Here is a 24,104-nt window from a genome sequence, read left to right as displayed (position 1 = left end):
GATGGCACACCGGACAGTCCGGTGCACACCGGACAGTCCGGTGATTTTTAGCGGAGCGGCTGCCGCGCGAACCCGAGGCTGGCGAGTTCCTGAGGCCGACTTCCCTTGGCGCACCGGACACTGTCCGGTGTACACCGGACAGTCCGGTGAATTATAGCCGAGTCGCCTTGGAATTTCCCGAAGGTAGCGAGTTGGAGTCTGAGTCCCCTGGTGCACCGGACAGGTACTGTTCACTGTCCGGTGGCACACCGGACAGTCCGGTGCGCCAGACCAGGGGTGCCTTCGGTTGCCCCTTTGCTCCTTTGTTGAATCCAAAACTTGGTCTTTTTATTGGCTAAGTGTGAACCTTTTACACCTGTATATACTATACACTTGGGCAAACAAGTTAGTCCAAAGATTTGTGTTGGGCAATTCAACCACCAAAATTATATAGGAACTAGGTGTAAGCCTAATTCCCTTTCAATCTCCCCCTTTTTGGTGATTGATGCCAATACAAACCAAAGCAAATAGAGAAGTGCATAATTGAACTAGTTTGCATAATGTAAGTGAAAAGGTTACTTGGAATTAAGCCAATATAACTACTTACAAGATATGCAAGGAATGTTTCTTTCTTATATAACATTTTGGACCACGTTTGCACCACATGTTTTGTTTTTGCAAATTCTTTTTGTAAATCCATTTCAAAGATCTTTTGCAAATAGTCAAAGGTAAATGAATAAGAGTTTGCAAAGCATTTTCAAGATTTGAAATTGACTCCCCCTATTTCAAATGCTTTTCCTTTGACTAAACAAAACTCCCCCTAAAAGAGATCCACCTCTTAGTGTTCAAGAGGGTTTTGATATACCATTTTTGAAATACTACTTTCTCCCCCTTTTGAACACAATAGGATACCAAATGATAAAGACTTTTGGAAAGCACTAAGTTTTTGAATTTGGTGGTGGTGGTGCGGTCCTTTTGCTTTGGGCTCATTTCTCCCCCTTTTTGGCATGAATCGCCAAAAACGGAATCATTAGAGCCCTTCTGAGTAATTTCTTCCCCTTTGGTCATAAGTAAATGAGTTAAGATTATACCAAAGACGAAATCCGGTCCTTTTGCTTTTGAGCTTTTACTCTCTCCCCCAAGGATGAAGTCCTTTTCCTTGATGCTCATTTCTCCCCCAAAGAAGAGAGAGTTGCTCGGAGTGGTGGCGAAGTATGAGTTACGGAGTGGAAGCCTTTTTCTTCGCCGAAGACTCCAATTCCCTTTCAATATACCTATGACTTGGTTTGAAATAGACTTGAAAACACATTAGTCATAGCTTATAGAAGAGATATGATCAAAGGTATTCAAATGAGCTATGTGTGCAAGCTTAGCAAAAGAAATTTCTAGAATCAAGAATATTGAGCTCATGCCTAAGTCTGGTAAAAGATTGTTCATCAAGTGGCTTGGTAAAGATATCGGCTAATTGATCTTTAGTATTAATGTAAGAAATCTCGATATCCCCCTTTTGTTGGTGATCCCTAAGAAAATGATACCGAATGGCTATGTGCTTAGTGCGGCTATGCTCGACGGGATTGTCGGCCATTTTAATTGCACTCTCATTATCACATAGCAAAGGGACTTTGGTTAATTTGTAACCGTAGTCCCGCAGGGTTTGCCTCATCCAAAGCAATTGCGCGCAACAATGTCCTGCGGCAATGTACTCGGCTTCGGCGGTGGAAAGAGCGACCGAATTTTGCTTCTTTGAAGCCCAAGACACCAAGGATCTTCCCAAGAACTGGCAAGTCCCCGATGTGCTCTTCCTATTGATTTTGCACCCCGCCCAATCGGCATCCGAATAACCAAGTAAGTCAAATGTGGATCCCCGAGGGTACCAAAGCCCAAACTTAGGGGTATAAGCCAAATATCTCAAGATTCGTTTTACGGCCGTAAGGTGGGATTCCTTAGGGTCGGATTGGAATCTTGCACACATGCAAACGGAAAGCATAATGTCCGGTCGAGATGCACATAAATAAAGCAATGAACCAATCATCGACCGGTATACCTTTTGATCCACGGACTTACCTCCCGTGTCGAGGTCGAGATGCCCATTAGTTCCCATGGGTGTCTTGATGGGTTTGGCATCCTTCATCCCAAACTTAGCAAGAATGTCTTGAGTGTACTTCGTTTGGCTAATGAAGGTGCCCTCTTGGAGTTGCTTGACTTGGAATCCTAGAAAATACTTCAACTCCCCCATCATCGACATCTCGAATTTCTGTGTCATGATCCTACTAAACTCTTCACATGTAGACTCGTTAGTAGACCCAAATATAACATCATCAACATAAATTTGGCATACAAACAAGTCATTTTCAAGAGTTTTAGTAAAGAGTGTAGGATCGGCCTTGCCGACTTTGAAGCCATTAGCAATAAGGAAATCTCTAAGGCATTCATACCATGCTCTTGGGGCTTGCTTGAGCCCATAAAGCGCCTTAGAGAGCCTATAAACATGGTTAGGATACTCACTGTCTTCAAAGCCGGGAGGTTGCTCAACATAGACCTCTTCCTTGATCGGTCCATTGAGGAAGGCACTTTTCACGTCCATTTGATAGAGCTTAAAGCCATGGTAAGTAGCATAGGCCAATAATATGCGAATTGACTCAAGCCTAGCTACTGGTGCATAGGTTTCACCGAAATCCAAACCTTCGACTTGTGAATACCCTTTGGCCACGAGTCGAGCTTTGTTCCTTGTCACCACACCATGCTCATCTTGCTTGTTGCGGAAGACCCATTTGGTTCCTACAACATTTTGGTTAGGACGTGGAACTAAATGCCATACCTCATTTCTAGTGAAGTTGTTGAGTTCCTCTTGCATCGCCACCACCCAATCCGAATCTTGAAGTGCTTCCTCTACCCTATGTGGCTCAATAGAGGAAACAAACGAGTAATGTTCACAAAAATGAGCAACACGAGATCTAGTGGTTACCCCCTTATGAATGTCGCCGAGGATGGTGTCGACGGGGTGATCTCGTTGGATTGCTTGGTGGACTCTTGGGTGTGGCGGTCTTGGTTCTTCCTCATCCTCCTTTTCTTGATCATTTGTATCTCCCCCTTGATCATTGCTATCATCTTGAGGTGGCTCGTCTTCTTGATTTTGCTCTTCATCATTTTGAGCCTCATCCTCATTTTGAGTTGGTGGAGATGCCTGCATGGAGGACGATGGTTGATCTTGTGCATTTGGAGGCTCTTCGGATTCCCTAGGACACACATCCCCAATGGACATGTTCCTAAGCGCTATGCATGGAGCCTGTTCTTCACCTACTTCATCAAGATCAACTTGCTCTACTTGAGAGCCGTTAGATTCATCAAACACAACGTCACATGAGACTTCAACTAGTCCAGTGGACTTGTTAAAGACCCTATATGCCCTTGTGTTTGGGTCATAACCAAGTAAAAAGCCTTCTACAGTTTTAGGAGCAAATTTAGATTTTCTACCTCTTTTAACAAGAATAAAGCATTTGCTACCAAAAACTCTAAAGTATGAAATGTTGGGCTTTTTACCGGTTAGGAGTTCATATGATGTCTTCTTGAGGATTCGGTGAAGATATAACCGGTTGATGGCGTAGCAGGCGGTGTTGACCGCTTCGGCCCAAAACCGGTCCGATGTCTTGTACTCATCAAGCATGGTTCTTGCCATGTCCAAAAGAGTTCGATTCTTCCTCTCCACTACACCGTTTTGTTGTGGCGTGTAGGGAGAAGAGAACTCATGCTTGATGCCCTCCTCCTCAAGGAAGCCTTCAATTTGAGAGTTCTTGAACTCCGTCCCGTTGTCGCTTCTTATTTTCTTGATCCTTAAGGCGAACTCATTTTGAGCCCGTCTCAAGAATCCCTTTAAGGTCTCTTGGGTTTGAGATTTTTCCTGTAAAAAGAATACCCAAGTGAAGCGAGAATAATCATCCACTATTACAAGACAATACTTACTCCCGCCGATGCTTATGTAAGCGATCGGGCCGAATAGATCCATGTGGAGTAGCTCAAGCGGCCTATCGGTCGTCATGATGTTCTTGTGTGGATGATGGACTCCAACTTGCTTCCCTGCCTGGCATGCGCTACAAATCCTGTCTTTCTCAAAATGAACATTTGTTAATCCTAAAATGTGCTCTCCCTTTAGAAGCTTATGAAGATTCTTCATCCCAACATGGGCTAGTCGGCGGTGCCAGAGCCAACCCATGTTAGTCTTAGCAATTAAGCATGTGTCGAGTTCAGCTCTATCAAAATCCACTAAGTATAGCTGACCCTCTAACACACCCTTAAATGCTATTGAATCATCACTTTTTCTAAAGACAGTGACACCTGTATCAGTAAAAAGACAGTTGTAGCCCATTTGACATAATTGAGAAACAGAAAGCAAGTTGTAGTCTAAGGAATCAACAAGAAAAACATTGGAAATAGAATGGTCAGGAGATATAGCAATTTTACCCAATCCTTTGACCAAACCTTGATTTCCATCCCCGAATGTGATAGCTCGTTGGGGATCTTGGTTTTTCTCATATGAGGAGAACATCCTTTTCTCCCCTGTCATGTGGTTTGTGCACCCGCTGTCGAGTATCCAACTTGAGCCTCCGGATGCATAAACCTACAAAACAAATTTAGTTCTTGACTTTAGGTACCCAAACTGTTTTGGGTCCTTTGGCATTAGATACAAGAACTTTGGGTACCCAAACACAAGTCTTGGAACCCTTGTGTTTGCCCCCAACAAATTTGGCAACTACCTTGCCGGATTTGCTAGTAAGCACATAAGATGCATCAAACGTTTTAAATGAAATGGCATCATCATTTGATGCAATAGGAGTTTTCTTTCTAGGCAACTTGGCACGGGTTGGTTGCCTAGAGCTAGATGTCTCACCCTTATACATAAAAGCATGATTAGGGCCAGAGTGAGACTTCCTAGAATGAATCTTTCTAATTTTGCTCTCAGGATAGCCGGCAGGGTACAAAATGTAACCCTCGTTATCCTGAGGCATGGGAGCCTTGCCCTTAACAAAGTTAGATAAGTTCTTTGGAGGAGCATTAAGTTTGACATTGTCTCCCCTTTGGAAGCCAATGCCATCCTTAATGCCAGGGCGTCTCCCATTATAAAGCATGCTACGAGCAAATTTAAATTTCTCATTCTCTAGGTTGTGCTCGGCAATTTTAGCATCTAATTTTGCTATATGATCATTTTGTTGTTTAATTAAAGCCATATGATCAAGAATAGCATTAACATCAATATCTCTACATCTAGTGCAAATAGAAACATGCTCAACATTAGATGTAGAGGATTTGCAAGATTTAAGTTCTACAACCTTAGCATGCAACATTTCATTCTTAGTTCTAAGGTCGGAAATAGTAGCATTGCAAACATCAAAATCTTTAGCCTTAGCAATTAAACTTTCATTCTCTAATCTAAGGCTAGCAAGAGATACATTCAATTCATCAATCTTAGCAAGCAAGTCAATATTATCATCTCTAAGATTGGGAATTGAGACATTACAAGCATGTGAATCAACCTTAGCATTTAAGATAGCATTTTCATTTCTAAGGTTGTCAATCATCTCACGACAAGTGCTTAGCTCACTAGATAGTTTTTCACATTTCTCAATTTCCAGAGCATAAGCCTTTTTAACCTTAACATGTTTTTTGTTTTCTTTAATTAGACAATCCTCTTGGGAATCCAAAAGGTCATCCTTTTCATGAATAGCACTAACCAATTCATTCAATTTTTCTTTTTGAGCTATGTTAAGGTTGGCAAAAAGGGAACGTAAATTATCCTCCTCATCACTAGCATTATCATCACTAGAAGATTCATATTTAGTGGAGGAGTTAGATTTAACCTTTTTCCGTTTGCCGTCCTTTGCCATGAGGCACTTGTGGCCGACGTTGGGGAAGAGGAGTCCCTTGGTGACGGCGATGTTGGCGGCGTCCTCGTCGTCGGAGGAGTCGCTAGAGCTTTCGTCGGAATCCCATTCCCGACAAACATGGGCATCGCCGCCCTTCTTCTTGTAGTACCTTTTCTTCTCCTTTCTTCTCCCCTTCTTGTCGTCGCCTCGGTCACTGTCACTAGACATAGGACATTTAGCAATGAAATGACCGGGCTTACCACATTTGTAGCAAACCTTCTTGGAGCGGGACTTGTAGTCTTTCCCCCTCCTTTGTTTGAGGATTTGGCGGAAGCTCTTGATGACGAGCGCCATCTCCTCATTGTCAAGCTTGGAGGCGTCTATTGGTTGTCGGCTTGGTGTAGACTCCTCCTTCTTTTCTTCCGTCGCCTTGAATGCAACGGGTTGAGCTTCGGATGGCTCGCCAAGCTCGTTGATTTTCCTCGAGCCTTCTATCATGCACTCAAAACTTACAAAATGCCCGATAACTTCCTCGGGGGTCATTTTAGTATATCTAGGATTACCACGAATCAATTGAACTTGAGTGGGATTTAGAAAAATGAGAGATCTTAAAATAACATTTACCACTTCGTGGTCATCCCACTTCTTGCTCCCGAGGTTGCGCACTTGGTTCACCAAAGTCTTGAGCCGGTTGTACATATGTTGTGGCTCCTCTCCTTTGTGAAGCCGGAACCGACCGAGCTCCCCCTCGATCGTTTCCCGCTTGGTGATCTTGGTGAGCTCGTCTCCCTCGTGCGCGGTTTTGAGTACATCCCAAATCTCCTTGGCGCTCTTTAACCCTTGTACTTTGTTATACTCCTCTCTACTTAGAGAGGCGAGGAGTATTGTTGTTGCTTGAGAGTTGAAGTGCTCGATTTGGGCCACTTCATCCTCATCATAGTCCTCATCCCCTACGGATGGTACCTGCGCGCCAAACTCAACAACATCCCATATGCTTTTGTGGAGCGAGGTTAGATGAAATCGCATTAAATCGCTCCACCTAGCGTAATCTTCACCATCAAATGTTGGTGGTTTGCCTAATGGGACGGAAAGTAAAGGTGTATGTTTGGAAATGCGAGGGTAACGTAGGGGGATCTTACTATACTTCTTGCGCTCTTGGCGCTTAGAAGTGACGGAGGGCGCATCGGAGTCGGAGGTCGATGTTGATGAAGTGTCGGTCTCGTAGTAGACCACCTTCCTCATCCTCTTGTGCTTGTCGCCTTTCCGATGCGGCTTGTGGGAAGAAGATTTTTCCTTCTTCTCTTTGTGATGAGAAGAAGATTTCTTCTCCTTCCCTTTGTTGGAGGAGCTCTTCTTCTTCTCCCTCCTTTTGGTGCGGGACTCTTCCGATGAAGTGCTCCCGTGGCTTGTAGTGGGCTTTTCGCCGGTCTCCATTTCCTTCTTGGCGTGATCTCCCGACATCACTTCGAGCGGTTAGGCTCTAATGAAGCACCGGGCTTTGATACCAATTGATAGTCGCCTAGAGGGGGGGTGAATAGGGCGAAACTGAAATTTACAAATATAAACACAACTACAAGCCGGGTTAGCGTTAGAAATATAAACGAGTCCGCGAGAGAGAGGGCGCAAAACAAATCCCAAGCGAATAAGCAAGTGAGACACGGAGATTTGTTTTACCGAGGTTCGGTTCTTGCAAACCTACTCCCCGTTGAGGAGGCCACAAAGGCCGGGTTTCTTTCAACCCTTCCCTCTCTCAAACGGTCCCACGGACCGAGTGAGCTTCTCTTCTCTAATCAAAGCCGGGAACAAAACTTCCCCGCAAGGGCCACCACACAATTGGTGCCTCTTGCCTTGATTACAATGGAGTTGTGATCTCAAGAACAAGTGAGAAAGAAAAGAAGCAATCCAAGCGCAAGAGCTCAAATGAACACGGCAAATCACTCTCTCTAGTCACTAGGGTTTTGTGTGGAATTGGAGAGGATTTGATCTCTTTGAATGTGTCTAGAATTGAATGCCTAGAGCTCTTGTAGTAGTTGAGAAGTGGAAAACTTGGATGCAATGAATGGTGGGGTGGTTGGGGTATTTATAGCCCCAACCACCAAACTTGACCGTTGGCTGGGGGCGTCTGCTCGATGGCGCACCGGACAGTCCGGTGCCCCTGCCACGTCATCACTGCCGTTGGATTCTAGCCGTTGGAGCTTCTGACTTGTGGGCCCTCCTGAGTGTCCGGTGCACACCGGACAGTCCGGTGCCCCGGCATGGGCGTGCCTGACGTCTGCGCGCGCTGCGCGCGCAATAAATGCACCGCAGGGAGCCGTTGGCGCCGCAGAGAGACGTTGCTCCGATGGCACACCGGACAGTCCGGTGCACACCGGACAGTCCGGTGATTTTTAGCGGAGCGGCTGCCGCGCGAACCCGAGGCTGGCGAGTTCCTGAGGCCGACTTCCCTTGGCGCACCGGACACTGTCCGGTGTACACCGGACAGTCCGGTGAATTATAGCCGAGTCGCCTTGGAATTTCCCGAAGGTAGCGAGTTGGAGTCTGAGTCCCCTGGTGCACCGGACAGGTACTGTTCACTGTCCGGTGGCACACCGGACAGTCCGGTGCGCCAGACCAGGGGTGCCTTCGGTTGCCCCTTTGCTCCTTTGTTGAATCCAAAACTTGGTCTTTTTATTGGCTAAGTGTGAACCTTTTACACCTGTATATACTATACACTTGGGCAAACAAGTTAGTCCAAAGATTTGTGTTGGGCAATTCAACCACCAAAATTATATAGGAACTAGGTGTAAGCCTAATTCCCTTTCACTTTTTGCTTCGCCGACGGGGGAGAGAAAGGTCCGCGCGGCAGTGCGGGCCGGCGGCTGCATCCTCTAGCTGAGGCAGTCGCGGGCGTCGCTGTATATTCCCGCCATCCTTGCGTCTTCGAATAAAGGGTGGCAGCGCCGGTGGTTCTACCTCCGGAATGACGGTGAGTTGCTCCCTCCGTTTTCCCAGCGAGTGGTCACCGTCGCCGCCGATGCCTGGCGCCACGGGACCCCACACGAAAGACAGAAGAACCTCGAACCCCTTCTCAAGGCCTTGGAGGCGTTGCGGAAAGGGGGACTCACCGCCGCGGGAGTGATTGCCGCCATCCACCGCCGGAGGGTGCTTCCCTTGGCGGAGCGACGGTTGCCGTTTTGGGAGATGACGACGGAGGCTGACTTGGAGGGCTCGCGGATGTCCTCGGATCCTCTTCCCTTCGACGTTCTCCACGGGCGGGTGGCCGTCGCGTTGGGAAAACCGGACACCAGCGCCTTCTCCCAGCCCTTGATGCGCCCTGACCAAGGGTGCGTGACTCTGGTGAGTGTCCGCTCCTTCCTTTTTCTTGCGTCGGGTTGCCCCTGGTTCTTACGGTCGGGATTTCCATCCGTCTCCAGGAGGTAGGGTGGCACAAGCCTTCCCTGCCACGGGTCCCGCAGGATGCGGTGGACCGAGCAGCGCGGCGGGTTGCCACGGAGGAGAAGAAGAAAAAGAAGGACGCGGAGAAGGCCCGGGCCCGCGAGCGGAGGCGGGCTCGAGACGCCTTGGAAAAGCTCCGTCGTCGACAGGAGAGGGAGGGGCTCCCGAGGGAGCCGTCGCCGGAAACGCCTAATGACGACGACGATGATGAAGATGATGACGAGGAAGACAACATGGCTGCCCGCCTCGGCTTCAGCCCTGGCTTGAGGTTAGGCCAGGAGCCGTCAAGCCAGCCCCCGAGTGGGTTGATGTCGTCAGTCCCCGGAGTCGGGACGCCGAGGTCCCGGCCCGAAGAGCGGGGGCAGACCGAGAGGGTACTTGACCCCTCGGCCGGGGGAGTTGAGGTGACCCCGGGGAGCCAGGCCGAGGCGTCTGTTCCCCGAGAGCCATCGCCCACGCCGGCAGCGCAGAAGAGCGACCCTCAGGTCGCCATGGCAGTGCCTGGGCAGTCCGTCTCCCGGGCGTCCAAGGCGCCCAAAGCAAGGGTGGTGCCGAAGCTGCCGGCGAGGTGGACCTCGGCGGCGCCTTCGAGGGTCGAGATCCGAGAGACCTCCCCTCAGGCACGGTTGATCATGGCCCGGGGCGGGTAAGTATCTTGGAACGTCTTCGTCCTGGCTTTTCATTCATATGTCCCGACCGCGATTTTTCTTTCCTCCTCAGCAAGCGAAGCCATGGCCTGACCGATCTGGCTCCCCGAAAGGCCCTTAAGACGGTGTCGGCTTCCACAGCCGGCGCCGCTCTGGGCCTTGCCGTTCAGCTGACCTTCTCGCAAGGCGCTCCACAGCAGGGGGCTCAGGCGGCACCAGTCGCCGTGGAGCGAGTTCCCGAGGCCGGCTCTTCTGCCGAGGCAGCCATCGTGCTAGAGGAGGCAGCTGACGCGGACGTGGCCCCGGCCTCACCGGACGTGCCTGTGGTGCTGGCACCTGTTGCTACTGAAGCCGCTGCCGTCCCAGTCGGGGAGCGACCTGTTGCTGCCGACGCTGAGATGGCCGAGGCGTCGGCGCTCGGTGCCTCAGAGGAGGGGGGTGTGGAGACGCGATCCGTCCCGCCGAGCGGCGGCCTTGTCGCTGTGCGGCGGAGCTCCGAGGGTCGGCGCCAGTTGCTCCGGTTCCGGACCCGTGAGGCCTCGGATCCCTTCTTCGTTCTCGACGATGAGCGGGAGGAGCAGTCCTGGGACGAGCTCCGCGAGTGTGCCGAAGCAACGGTGGGGTCGCTCCGGTCGTCGCTGGAGGTTTTCTGTAGGGACGTCCCCAAAATCCTCCAGGTAACGGTTTCAGGCATACCTTTTTTTGTGACCAAGGCGTCTTTTGTGACGCCCCGCTTCCTTCCCTCAGGATCTGACGGATCTGAGCGCCGCCAAGTCGTCGTTCATCCGCCACGAGGTCGACGTCTGGGGCTCGCTGCGATCCCTGAGGACCTCGCTCGCCGGGGCTACTGCGCGCCTCTCTCAGCAGGGCGCCGAGGTGGCAGACCTTCGGTTGCTCTGCACCGATCTGAGGGCCGAGGCGACAGCGGCACGCGCAGAAGTGCGACGACAGCAGTCGGAGTTTGACCAGATCGTCAATGAGCGGGACCAATCTCGGGGTCGGGCTGCCGAGGCCGAAAGCCGGGCTGGAGCCCTTGCAGCCGACCTAGCCGTAGCCCAGGTCGCAGCCTCGGAGCAGCGTGCCCGAGCCGGAGGTACGCCCTGGCCATTTTCGGTTTTCATTTCAGCTTGTTTCCTCCGCTTGTGTTTGAGATCTTTCGTTCTGGTTGTTCGCAGAGCTCGAGTCCACCCTTGATGAGTCCGCCAAGGCGCTTGCCGGGGCGGCCGAGCAGAGGGAGGCCGACCATGCGGCCATGTCTGAGGCCGTCTCGGACTTCTGCCAGGTCCTTGGCTTCGGCGACGTCCCCTCAGGAAGCTCCCCTCAAAGTCGCCTGCAGGCCTTGGGCAATCATGTGCGCGGCAGACTCCACGAGGCGCTACACCACGGTGTCAGGCGGGCCTTCGCTGTGCTCGCTTCCCACTACGTCGTGGACCTGGAGCGGGTCAGCGAGGGGTATTGCCTTCCTGACGAAGATGAAGCCGCCCTGGCAGAAGTCCAGAGGCTCGATGCGGCCGCCGCGGGTCCGAGCGCAGTGCTGGCGACCACCTTCGAGGCAGAGATCCTCCCGCCTGCGCCGTCGTCCGAAGCCGCGATGGACTTTGCCGAGGGCGGGGACGAAGCCGAAGGCGTGGCTCCTTCCCCGGGCGACGCCTAACTCTGTCGGAGCGGTTTCTGTTGGATGCACGTGTGTCTTTCTGTGGCTGTTGAGGCCTGAACACTTTATTACCGTTGCATAAAGTCGTGCTCCTTTCCCTTTCATTTTGCGTGTCCGGCCCCGCCTGTCAGTAGCAGGGTGGCTTCCCCAAGTAGGAGTCACTTTTCGTGGTGGGTGACGAGTGAGGTGTCCGTAACCCAGAGGCGTAGGAGTCCCTCGGCCCAGTCAGCCCTGCCACTTACATGCACCTGCGTTCGCTCCTTGGGGTCCTGCTTCCGACATAGCCGGGGGAACGCAAAAGCCTTTTCGATTGAAAATTTTGACGCAGAGGGGTTTCCCCCTTTTTAGGACGCAAAAGCCTTTTCGATTGAAAATTTTGACGCAGAGGGGTTCCCCCCTTTTTAGTCCCCGAGGGAGGGTCGGGCTCTGCCGAGGCAAGGCTGACCCTTCCTTGATGACTAAAACTTGTGTGGGGGCGAAGTAAGCGAACAACTTGAAAGCATCTTAAGGGTAGAGGCGACGTAGCTGTTAGACGTTCGAAGTGTTGGTGCAGACCTCGCCTTGACTGTCGGCCAGTTCGTTTGTTCCGGGCTTCAGAACTTTGGCGATGACAAGCGGCCCTTCCTAGGGGTGCGTGTAGCCCCCGGGTGTCTCCAACAAGGGCTCGGGGTGCTGCGCGATGGTCGCAAGCCCCCGAGTGTACCTCTCGTAGGGGCTCCTGGCCTTTGGCGATGGAAATGCATCACTGGAGGAAGCCTGAGGGGCTGCGGTGGTGGAGCTCCTTCCTATTTCCCAGCAAGACGAACGACTTGGCGCGCCGCGCCAACCGCCGAGCTTTGGCTCGGTCAAGGGGTAGCTCTCCTCGGTGGAGATATTGCAGGTACAGGGTCTGCCAGTTTCGATTAGGCGTGACCCTGCTTCACTCCTCGACGCGCAATGCCTCACCCTCGGGGGCCGAGGGTACCTCGGGCCGAACCGTGGGTACCTCGGACCGAGCCAAGGGTACCTCAGGCTGGGCCGAGGGTGCCTCGGGCTCGGGCGTGTCGTCGATCTTGACGGAGGGTTGATGCAGGTCTCGAGAGAAGGCTTCCAAGGGAACCATTATTCGCCCCGAGGCGGTACAGAGGCAGGCCTCTTTCACCGAGGTGCGGGATGAAACGGCTCAGGGCCGCAAAACATCCCATGACTCTCTGTACGCCTTTCAAGTCCTTGATGGCCCCATGCTGGTGACGGATGCGATCTTCTCCGGGTTGGCTTCGATGCCCCGCTCGGAGACGATGAACCCCAAGAGCATGCCTCGGGGTACCCCGAAGACACACTTTTCGGAATTGAGCTTCACGCCTTTCGCCTTGAGACATCGGAATGTCACTTCAAAGTCGGAAAAGAGGTCAGAGGCTTTCCTCGTCTTGACTACGATGTCATCGACGTAGGCCTCGACCGTCCAGCCAATGTGTTCGCCGAACACATGGTTCATGCACCGCTGGTATGTCGCACCCGCATTCCTCAAGCCGAACGGCATGGTGACATAGCAGTACATGCCAAAGGGTGTGATGAAAGAAGTCGCGAGCTGGTCGGACTCTTTCATCCTGGTTTGGTGATACCCGGAGTAGACATCGAGGAAAGACAGGGTTTCGCACCCAGCAGTGGAATCCACGATTTGATCGATGCGAGGCAGAGGGTAGGGAACCTTCGGACATGCTTTGTTTAGACCAGTGTAGTCTACACGCATCCGCCATTTCCCTCCTTTCTTTCTCACAAGCATAGGGTTGGCTAGCCATTCGGGATGGAATACCTCTTTGATGAACCCTGCCGCCATTAGCTTGTGGATCTCCTCGCCTATGGCTCTGCGCTTCTCTTCATCGAATCGGTGTAGAGGTTGCTTGACGGGTCGGGCTCCGGCTCGGATATCCAGCGAGTGCTCGGCGACATCCCTCGGTATGCCGGGCATGTCCGAGGGACTCCACGCGAAGACGTCGGCGTTCGCGCGGAGAAAGTCGACGAGCACTGCTTCCTATTTGGGATCGAGCTCGGAGCCGATCCGGATCTGCTTGGAGGCGTCGCTGCCGGGGTCGAGGGGGACGGACTTAACCGTCTCCGCTGGCTCGAAGTTGCCGGCATGACGCTTCACGTCTGGCACCTCCTTAGAGAGGCTCTCCAGGTCGGCAATGAGGGCCTCGGACTCGGCGAGGGCCTCGGCGTACTCCACGCACTCCACGTCGCATTCGAACGCATGTTTGTACGTGGGGCCGACGGTGATGACCCCGTTGGGGCCCGGCATCTTGAGCTTGAGGTAGGTGTAGTTGGGGACGGCCATGAACTTCGCGTAGCATGGCCTTCCCAGTACCGCGTGGTAGGTTCCTCGGAACCCGACCACCTCGAACGTCAGGGTCTCCCTTCGGAAGTTGGAGGGTGTTCCGAAGCAGACGGGAAGGTCGAGTTGTCCGAGGGGCTGGACGCGCTTCCCGGGGATGATCCCATGGAAAGGCGCAGTGCCTGCCCGGACCGAGGACAGATCGACACGCAGGAGCCCGAGGGTCTCGGCGTAGATGATGTTGAGGCTGCTGCCTCCGTCCATGAGGACCTTGGTGAGCCTGACGTCACCGATGACGGGGTCGACAACGAGCGGGTATTTTCCCGGGCTCGGCACGTGGTCGGGGTGGTCGGCTTGGTCGAAGGTGATGGGTTTGTCGGACCAGTCTAGGTAGACTGGCGCCGCCACCTTCACCGAACAGACCTCCCGACGCTCTTGCTTGCGGTGCCGAGCCGAGGCGTTCGCCACTTGCCCACCGTAGATCATGAAGCAGTCACGGACCTCGGGGAACTCTCCTGCCTGGTGATCTTCCTTCTTGTCGTCGTCGTGAGCCTTGCCACCCTCCGCGGGTGGCCCGACCCTGTGGAAGTGGCGCCGAAGCATGGCACACTCCTCAAGGGTGTGCTTGACGGGCCCCTGGTGATAGGGGCACAACTACTTAAGCATCTTGTCGAAGAGGTTAGCACCTCCGGGGGGTTTCCGAGGGTTCTTGTACTCGGCGGTGGCGACAAGGTCCGTGTCGGCGGCGTCGCGTTTCGCTTGCGACTTATTCTTGCCCTTTTTCTTGGCGCCGCGCTGAGTTGACGCCTCAGGGGCATCTTCCGGTGGGTGGCCCTGGGGCTGCTTGTCCTTCCGGAAGATAGCCTCGACCGCCTCCTGGCCAGAGGCGAACTTGGTGGCGATGTCCATCAGCTCGCTCGCCCTGGTGGGGGTCTTGCGACCCAGCTTGCTCACCAGGTCGCGGCAGGTGGTGCCGGTGAGGAACGCGCCGATGACATCCGAGTCGGTGATGTTGGGCAGCTCGGTGTGTTGCTTCGAGAATCGCCGGATGTGGTCCCGGAGAGACTCTCCTGGCTGCTGTCGGCAGCTTCGGAGGTCCCAGGAATTCCCAGGGCGCACGTACGTGCCCTGGAAATTGCCGGCGAAGGCTTGGACCAGGTCGTCCCAGTTGGAGATCTGCCCCGGAGGCAGGTGCTCCAACCAGGCGCGAGCGGTGTCGGAGAGGAACAGGGGGAGGTTGCAGATGATGAGGTTGTCATCGTCCGTTCCACCCAGTTGGCAGGCCAGCCGGTAGTCCGCGAGCCACAGCTCCGGTCTCGTCTCCCCCGAGTACTTTGTGATGGTAGTCGGGGGTCGGAACCGGATCGGGAACGGCGCCCGTCGTATGGCCCGGCTGAAAGCCTGCGGACCGGGTGGTTCAGGCGAGGGACTTCGATCCTCCCCGCTGTCGTAGCGTCCCCCACGCCTGGGGTGGTAGCCTCGGCGCACCCTCTCGTCGAGGTGGGCCCGACGGTCGCGGTGATGGTGCTCGTTGCTGAGGCGACCCGGGGCCGCAGGCGCTGTGTTGCGCGTGCGCTCGGTGTGGACCGAGGCTTCCCGCATGAATCGGGAAGTCGTGGCATGATGTTCCGAGGGGTGCCCCTGCCTTCGGGAGGCGGAGCTCTCGGCCCGTCGGACCATGGTGCCTTCCAGGAGATTCTTGAGCTCTCCCTGGATTCGCTGCCCCTCGGTGGTTGATGGCTCTAGCATCGCACGGAGGAGCATTGCTGCTGCAGCCAGGTTCTGGCCGACCCCACTGGAAGCGGGTGGCGGCCTCATCCTGACATCGTCGGCGATGCGGTGCTGGAAGCCTTGGGGTAGATGACGCATTTCTTCGACCGGAGGTTGGCCCGCCCATTCCTGCCCGACGTCCCGGCGGATCGGCTCAAGCGCTCCTGCTCCCTCGTCGAGCCTGGTCTGCACCTCGTGGATTTGCTCGAGCTGTGGGTCATGGCCCCCCGTCTGAACGGGGACCACAGCTAGCTCCCGTGGGATGTCAACGCGAGGCACCGGCCTAGGGAGATCACCGTCCTCCGGCATGCCGAGATGGTTGCCTTCGGAGGGACCCCCTAGATCGACGTAGAAACATTCGCGCCTTGGGCCACAGTCCTCGTCGCCGAGGCTGCGGCTACCGTCCGAACAGTCGGAAAAGCAGTAGTCGCATGCGGTCATGAAGTCCCATATGGCACTGGGGTTGCCAAGTCCAGAGAAATCCCAACAGAAGTTGGGCACGTCGTCTTCCTCGGACCCAGAGGGCCCGTAGGTCGAGACGTCCGTCAGCCGGTCCCAAGGTGACCGCATATGAAACCCTAGAGGGTTTGGACTCGCCTCTATGAGAGCGCCCGCCAAAGCGAAGTCGCTTGGCGGGTCGAGGCTGAATCCAGGGGGCGTGAGATGGGAATCGGTCGGTACCTCTTGGTCGATGGGCGGTGATGAAGTCACGTCGGGGACTGACCGTACCGTCGTCTCAGGTACGAGGGTGACGTCCAGCAAGCCTTTCGCGAGCGTGCTGGCGTCGTCCGTTTGCTCGGAATCGGCGCGTTGCGGGGAGACGGCGCTCGTCCTTGTCTCAAACGCGAGGTCGATGCCCGACGCGCCCCCCGTTGGGGCGCTGGCGCCGTCGACTCGCTCGACAGTCGACGAGGTGCTGCCTCCTGCTTGGCCTTGGTTGCCCCGCCTCCCCCTCCGTCGGCGGGGGAGAGGACGGGGTGAGCTCGAATGTTGTTCTTCCACCACGCGGGGAAGACGTCGTCGATTCCGCCGCCGGCGGGCGGGCTGTCGGCCGCCATTGTCGCTGTCGCACGGCGGTGGAAGGAGTATCATGTCGTAGCTGCCGTCGAGGGACATGAACTCAAGGCTCCCGAAACGGAGCACCGTCCCGGGCTGGAGAGGTTGCTGGAGAATGCCCATCTGGAGCTTGACGGGAAGCTGTTCGTCAACACGCAGCAGGCCCCTACCTGGCGCGCCAACTGTCCGCGTTTCGAGACCGGGGGGTCCCTGGGCCGACGAGTGAATGTCGCCGCGTGCCCCAGCCCAGATGGGTCGGCGCGAGGCCGAGCGCGAAGGGGGGGAAGTGAGGTGGTCGGAGATGGGCGTGAGAGAGGTGGAAATCCCGCGGCCTTCGTGTTCGTCCCGCGCCCAGGTCGGGTGCGCTTGCAGTAGGGGGTTGCAAGCGTCCACACGGGAGAGGGAGCGAGCGGCCTCACGTGAGCGCCTGTCTCGTCCTCGTCCCCGCGCGACCAACCCTCTGTAAGAGGGCCCTGGTCCTTCCTTTTATAGGCGTAAGGAGAGGATCCAGGTGTACAATGGGGGGTGTAGCGGAGTGCTACGTGTCTAGCGGAGGAGAGCTAGCGCCCTAAGTACACGCCGTCGTGGCAGCCGGAGAGGTTTTGGCACCCGGTTCGTGTGATGTCGTGGCCGTCGGAGGAGCGCCGGAGCCTGGCGAAAGTACAGCTGTCGAAGCTGTCGAGTCCTTGCTGATGTCCTCGTGCTTCCGTAAGGGGGCGGAGAGCTGCCGCCGTCAGGGAGCGTGCGGGGCGCCATCATCGCCTATCTGGCGGAGCGAGCCAGATGGGACGCCGGTCTTGTCCCCCGTAGCCCGAGTCAGCTCAAGGTAGGGTAATGATGGCGCCTCCTGTTGACGTGGTCGGCCCGCGCCCTAGGTTGGGCGATGTGGAGGCTCCTCCGAGGTCGAGGTCGAGTCTGTCTTCCGTGGCCGGGGTCGAGTCCGAGCCCCTGGGTCGGGCGAGGCGGAGACCGTCGGCTGAGGCCAGGGCTGAGTCCGAGCCCTGGGGTCGGGCGAAGCGGAGTTCGTCGTCTTCTGGGGCTGAGCCCAAGTCCGAGCCCTGGGTCGGGCGGAGTGGAGTTCGCTGTCTTCCGGGGCTTAGCCCGAGTCCGAGCCCTGGGTCGGGCGGAGCGGAGTTCGCCGTCTTCCGGGGCTTAGCCCGAGTCCGAGTCCTGGGTCGGGCGGAGCGGAGTTCGCCGTCTTCCGGGGCTGAGCCCAAGTCCGAGCCCTGGGTCGGGCGGAGCGGAGTTCGCCGTCTTCCGGGGCTTAGCCCGAGTCCGAGCCCTGGGTCGGGCGGAGCGGAGTTCGCCGTCTTCCTGGGCTTAGCCTGAGTCCGAGCCCTGGGTCGGGCGGAGCGAAGTTCGCCGTCTTCAGGGGCTGAGCCCGAGTCCGAGCCCTGGGTCGGGCGAAGCGGAGCTTCCTATGGTGCCTGCGGCCGGGCCTGACTGCCTGTCAGCCTCACTCTGTCAAGTGGCACCGCAGTCGGAACGGCGCAGGCGGCGCTGTCTTTCTGTTAGGCCGGTCAGTGGAGCGGCGAAGTGACAGCGGTCACTTCGGCTCTGTCGACTGAAGGGCGCGCGTCAGGATAAAGGTGTCAGGCCACCTTTGCATTAAATGCTCCTGCGATTTGGTCGGTTGGCGCGGCGATTTGGTCAGGGTTGCTTCTTGGCGAAGACAGGGCCTCGGGCGAGCCGGAAGTATGTTCGCCGCTGGAGGGGGGCCTCGGGCGAAACGGAGATCCTCCAGGGTCGGCTGCCCTTGCCCGAGGCTAGGCTCAGGCGAGGCGTGATCGAGTCCCTCGAACGGACCGATCCCTGACTTAATCGCACCCATCAGGCCTTTGCAGCTATGTGCTGATAAGGGTTACCAGCTGAGAATTAGGAGCCTTGAGGGTACCCCTAATTATGGTCCCCGACAATATTAAATTTTTATATAAAGATTAGTCGCTCCGCTTATCTTTTGTTGAAACTAAACACACAATAAATTACTCAAAGATACTCTCAACATGACTACATAACCAACCAATCAACCGAGCACGATGTGTCGTTTGCCAATTGGTTCGTCCGAGTTGCCTTGTGGCAGTTGGATTCTCCTGCGTCCCAATCACGCAGCCTCTTGGCCTCCGCGACCGTCCCCTCCCCTCCCCTTTCGACGAGCGAGGGGCTGTATGCTGGGCGCCGTCGTCCGTGTCCCGGGCCCGATCCTACCTTTCCTGCCCGGGCCGACGCGCCCTCTCCTCCGCCGCCGCCACTACCTCCCGCCCGAAACGCCCATGGCCTCGGCCACCCCTTGCGATGGCGGCACCGGGAAGCCCGACGCCGCGCCGGCTCCCACGCCCGCGCCAACGCCGCTGCCGCCCGAGAAGCCTCTCCCGGGCGACTGCTGCGGCAGCGGCTGCGTTCGCTGCGTCTGGGACATATATTTCGACGAGCTCGACGCGTACGACAAGGCCCTCGCCGCGCGCGCGGCCTCCTCAGGCTCCGGCGGCAAGGACGACTCTGCTGATACCAAGCCCAAAGAAGGTGCCAAATCCTGAAGTGCGCCTCTCATGTGTAATGACCTCTTCTGCTCTGAACTGAATTAGATTGCTGGCGTCTCACCAGATTCACATACGCCGGTACCAATTCTTAGCACTCGAGACATTACAGTTCTCTTGTTTTCCTGCTGTGTTATATGCTAGATTAAGATGCTTTGTCAATTCAGCCTCCTTGTTGTGTAACAGGAGGAAGTTATGAGTTATTACAAACAAAAGAAAGATTCAATTTCTCTTAATAATCAGTAACCGAATTCTAGTCAAGGAACCCCAACCAATCACCAATGCCATTAGAATTGGGACAAATTAGCAGGTTACATCTTATCTGTCCCACCGTCACCGGTGGTGAGCGAAAGTTAGTACACAGTACACACAAACACCCACCAGCTCATGAATTGGCATAGAACTTACTGATCATCGTCCGAACCACAAGAGGGATCCTCACGGCGTGCACGCCATCTTCCCATGTCAAGCTGCCGAAGTAGTATCTCCCTTGCACCTTCAGTTTGGCCTGGAATGTCACCTTGAACGTCAACTTTCTCACCGTCGAGTTGAAGGTCAGGAGTGAGGGGCTCACGGTGACATCCACTCCTGGAGGAGCTTCCACACGAGCTCTGTACTTCGTCAAGGCTGAGCCAACGTTGGTGACCGTTCTTGACACAGTGAGCCTGCCCCTCAGTTCGGGAATACTGATGGATGGCAGGTTCAGGTTCAGCTGCGTCTTTGGTGTGTGCTGACAGGTCTCATGCTGTTGAGCCAGGGAGCTGATGGCTGAGACGTTGTAGCCCATGGAGCAAAGGAAGCGCACATAGTCAGATGTCCCCATGTCATACACAAGACCGGGGTGTGCAGCGCTGTTTGGATCCACATGCCCGCCTCCGTAATCAAATGGGTTCGCCTGATTGTAGGGCGCCGCCTCGGATACAATCTCAAACCCATATGTGTCATGGACACTGGCTGCAGATGTGTTGACTTGTTAGGCTCAAAACATCTTTGCATCGCTTAGAGAAGCGGATGGCGCATTACCTGTTGTAACAAGTGCTGATTTTACTGCAGCAGGACTCCAATTGGGATGCATTGATTTGAGGAGAGCAACAACTCCTGAGATGTGGGGACAGGACATCGAGGTTCCCGAATCGATCTTGAACTTCACAGATCCAATGGCTGATGATATGGCAGCAGCAGGAGTCCATGCTGCCAAAATGTTGACACCTGGAGCAGCAATGTCTGGCTGCAGAAGAAGGTGCAGGGTTTTTTCAGCCTCCCAACTAGAACTGGAGGTTTGATCAACACTGTAGAGGTTTGATCAACTGTCGAACTGGAGGTTTTTTTTTACCTTCAGAACAGCGGGGGACAGAGAACTTGGACCCCGAGATGAGAAATATGCAACTTCTGGGCCCATCAGTTCTCCAAGAATCGTTTTTGCTGAGCCAAACTGGACTGTTGGATTTCTGTGTATGGAAAACAGAAATTATTGGAAAGTTGCTGACAGCTACAGCATATTGCTAGATTGTTACGACTGTTGGAACATGTGCGGCACTGTTTGCATACCTCGTGCTAGTGGTGTATGCGAGTATAGCTGTTCCAACCTGGTAGTCTACTTGAAAACAGGGAATATCGAATGAAGACGCGATGTCCTTAGTTAAGAACTGGGCGAAGATGACTCCGACGCCACGAGCTTTCTTGACAGTCTCCACTGCCACTGCAGCTGATCTCTGTGCCCTTGTTTGGAAGCAAAGTACCACAGTTCCCTTCACTAGAGTCGAGTTCAGAGATCCTGCAGTGCAGCTTCTGCAAAGACATCAGCCAATATGGAAGGGGAACGAAAGGTTTGATCAGAACAGATTGAGGACGACAAAGTTTACCTTGCATCTGTATCGTCTGCGTTATTAGATGCAACGTCTTCAGCATAGAATATGCGCATGCTATTCCCAGGATGCTTTCCAGAGTACAGTGTTTGACCCTGCACCAACAGACCATCAGAATGTGAGCACAAATATGAACCTACATTACAAACCACAAGTGCCCAACCCAAAGATTCAGATGGACTCTTACCACATAGGTGCTATTGTTGCCAAGGATGATCTTTGCGAGGAAAGTCCTATCAATGGTGCCAGCAGCGACGGTCACGAGCCACGGCGCCGAGTTGATCACCGTCTCTGAATAAGGCCCAGAATTTCCTGCGGAGCAGACCACGACAATCCCTCTCGCGACAGCATGAAAGGACCCAATGGACAGGACGTCGTCAACGTACGCGGGGAGCGGTGGCGCTTGGCCTAGGGACACCGAAAGCACGTCAACGCCATCATGTATCGCGTCGTCGAAGGCAGCGAGGATATCTGCCGAAGTGCAGTCTCCGGTGGCCCAGCACACTTTGTAGACCGCGAGCCTCGCCCTGGGTGCCCCTCCCCTTGCGACGCCACCGGCGAGTCCCCTGAAGCTTGCACCGGCTACCAGAGCACCAGCGGCGGTGGAGGCTGTGTGCGTGCCATGCCCGACGGCGTCTCTCGCGGACATGAACTCGTAGATGTCGGTGGTGTTCATCTTCCCGTACTCGGCTTCGTACCCTTTGATGTACCACTTCGCGCCTATTATTTTCCTATCCTATCATGAATTTGAAGTCACTAACAGGACAGGGAACCACCAGTAGAATTCTCCCTTGTTACTTTTAAGCAAGTGATAAAATCTTTTGCAGGCAAGACAACAAGGTGAAAGAAACCAAAGCGTGAGGCCAACCTGTTGCAGTTGGAAACATTGAACCTGTCCCCGGCGACGCATTGCCCTTTCCACCGCCGCGGAGCCTCGCTCATGCCGTCGTCTCTAAAACTGGCCGACTCTGGCCAGATTCCTGCAAAGCGCGGACCACCAGGACACCTCAGTCTTCGAACTGAAATGTCAGTCCTAATCCCAGTTGCTACTGAAAGAAAAGAAAGTGAAGGGAAATCTCCTCACCAGTGTCTAGCACACCGATAATGGAATCCTCACCGAACCTACTCTCTGGGAGGATTCCAGCCGAATGCGATGGATCCACTCGCATGAAGTCCCAGCTCCTGGTGGTGTGCAGGTCAAGAACACGGTTCCGCACCACTCGCACAACCCCAGGCGAACCTTTTGATGCCACAGTTCAGATTGAGCCAGAACGCACAGGAGAGCGGCAGGGGTTTCGTCAGCATCACACACACATGGAAGCGGAAGGTCTGAGCATGCAGAAAAGGAGAAGAGTGAAGCGTGAGCTCACCGGCGAGCCGCGCCGCCTGGCTGTCCGTCAGCACGGCGGCGAACCCGGAGAAGCCGTGCCTGTAGCTGTAAAGGATGGCGTCCTTGGCCGCCTGCTCGCTGCAGAGTTCGACACCGCGACTCGTTAGGGGCACGGCACGGGCATCGTAGATACTATACTAGTCAACAGGCAGGCTCTGAAAGAAGCCGACGAGTGGTGGCCTCACCTGCCGAGAAGGCCGGCGAGCATGCCGTGGTGCGCGTCCCGGACCAGCGCCGGGTGCAGCTCGGGATTCCTCGCCCCCATGTACACAATGTACACCTGCAGGAAACGGAACCGCGTCATTCAAGGGTCGAGGCAAGAACCACTCGTGGTGGATCGGGAAGCTGAACCACCAGGACTCCGTTCAGGCTCACTCACATTGTTACAAGAAGAGTGGCCCAGCTGAAGAAGAAGAAGCAGCAGCATGCAGAAAAAGCCCAGCGGGGCAGCCATGGCCACCGCCACCAGGCAGTCAGGCACCACGTGCGAGCGAGATAGCTAGCAGATCGCCGGCGGGCGAAAGCTCAAAGCAAGACGAAGCTGGCGCAGGTGGGATGGGGACCGGAGTGGAGTGGTTTGGAAGGGGAGGATGCGGCGGCCTCCTCCTCGCACTGCAGTCTACAGGAACAAGGAGGCTTTCACCCTTCCTCAGCTGTCTGGCTAGATTTTGCATTCACAAACACCGCACTGTTGCAGCGCGGATGGGTTTGTTTACTCTTTATTCTCCCGTCCTGAGTCCTGACGCAGCGACGTGCTCCTCGGCTCCGCCACACGGCCGCCCAAATCCCCTACCCCTGCAATAAATTTTATAGTTAATATGATACTGAGTTAAGAGTTAGTTTTAAAGTCAAATTTGTCAGAACCATCTATACCTCCTAATGTATCTATAGTTTATCGAATTTTATTTATTATATCTATTACGATGGCAGCTGAAAAAGCCTTTTGAAGTTGAAATTATTGAAAAACTATTTAATGTCTATTTTATCTAAGAACAGTTGAATGGTTTGGTCATCTTATATATTAAGAAAAAAATTATTCGATAAGGTTGATATAAACAAGATTATTGATTACTTCGCCTAAGAAATATTAGAAACTTTTAAGGTATTAATTAAATTATTTAATATAATATATTGATATCACATTAATTATTATCGATATAATAATATAAGATTATATATGTATACTAAAAAGTTATTATTATACTTATAACACCTAAATTTCAACTCCGGTCCCGCTCTGCCAGTCATCGGTTGGCCTCCGTTTCTTTAGTGGAGATGCTCGCTCAGGACCGCGACCGGTGTCGTCCTCGTCCATCCCTCTCCTCGTGTGGTGTTCGGCCAAACGTGTTGTGCTCGTTGCAAAAACGTCGAGTGCACCCACGATTCCTCGGTGCGTCACGGCGGTGTCATGGCTCGTTCTCGGCTCCTCGTGTTGCTTTCTTCGCATTTTCTTGATGGGTGGAAGATATTTTTTTAATACTAGAAGAGGTTGTGGCGAACTTTGACGTGCTAGCACCCTGTGCCATGCGTAATAAGCCTTAGGCATTGTTCGTTTGCGTCGGATTGCACCTGGAATCATGTTAGCTAATCAAAGTTTATATAAAT

At 54.3% G+C, this 24,104-nt stretch overlaps 2 protein-coding genes across 3 annotated transcripts; one reads left to right on the top strand and one right to left on the bottom strand.

Annotated features, from left to right (window-relative positions):
- The first annotated feature begins 18,764 nt into the window (after positions 1-18,764).
- LOC100856920 (uncharacterized) lies at positions 18,765-19,483 on the top strand. Its single transcript, NM_001254807.2, has one exon. It carries the CDS (start codon positions 18,876-18,878, stop codon positions 19,242-19,244), a length of 369 nt encoding a protein of 122 aa, NP_001241736.1. The 5' UTR covers positions 18,765-18,875; the 3' UTR covers positions 19,245-19,483.
- Positions 19,484-19,505: 22 nt separating this feature from the next.
- LOC100304357 (uncharacterized) lies at positions 19,506-23,445 on the bottom strand. Of its 2 annotated transcripts, none has more exons than XM_020540610.3 (11): positions 22,879-23,445; positions 22,685-22,779; positions 22,480-22,577; positions 22,194-22,349; positions 21,978-22,089; positions 21,297-21,840; positions 21,107-21,204; positions 20,793-21,032; positions 20,578-20,692; positions 20,268-20,472; positions 19,506-20,194 (listed from the first exon to the last, which is right to left on the bottom strand). In XM_020540610.3, the coding sequence occupies exons 1-11, from the start codon at positions 22,951-22,953 to the stop codon at positions 19,953-19,955; spliced, it is 1,980 nt and encodes a 659-aa protein (XP_020396199.1). In that variant the 5' UTR covers positions 22,954-23,445; the 3' UTR covers positions 19,506-19,952. The 2 variants fall into 2 exon arrangements, with proteins under 2 accessions (XP_020396199.1, NP_001159267.1); NM_001165795.1 differs by having other exon boundaries at positions 19,521-20,198; positions 22,879-23,171.
- Between the last annotated feature and the right edge of the window lie 659 nt (positions 23,446-24,104).

Source organism: Zea mays, chromosome 7 (genome assembly GCF_902167145.1).
Source record: "Zea mays cultivar B73 chromosome 7, Zm-B73-REFERENCE-NAM-5.0, whole genome shotgun sequence".
NCBI classification, from domain to species: Eukaryota; Viridiplantae; Streptophyta; class Magnoliopsida; order Poales; family Poaceae; genus Zea; species Zea mays.
This window is presented reverse-complemented; position numbering and strand designations above follow the sequence as displayed.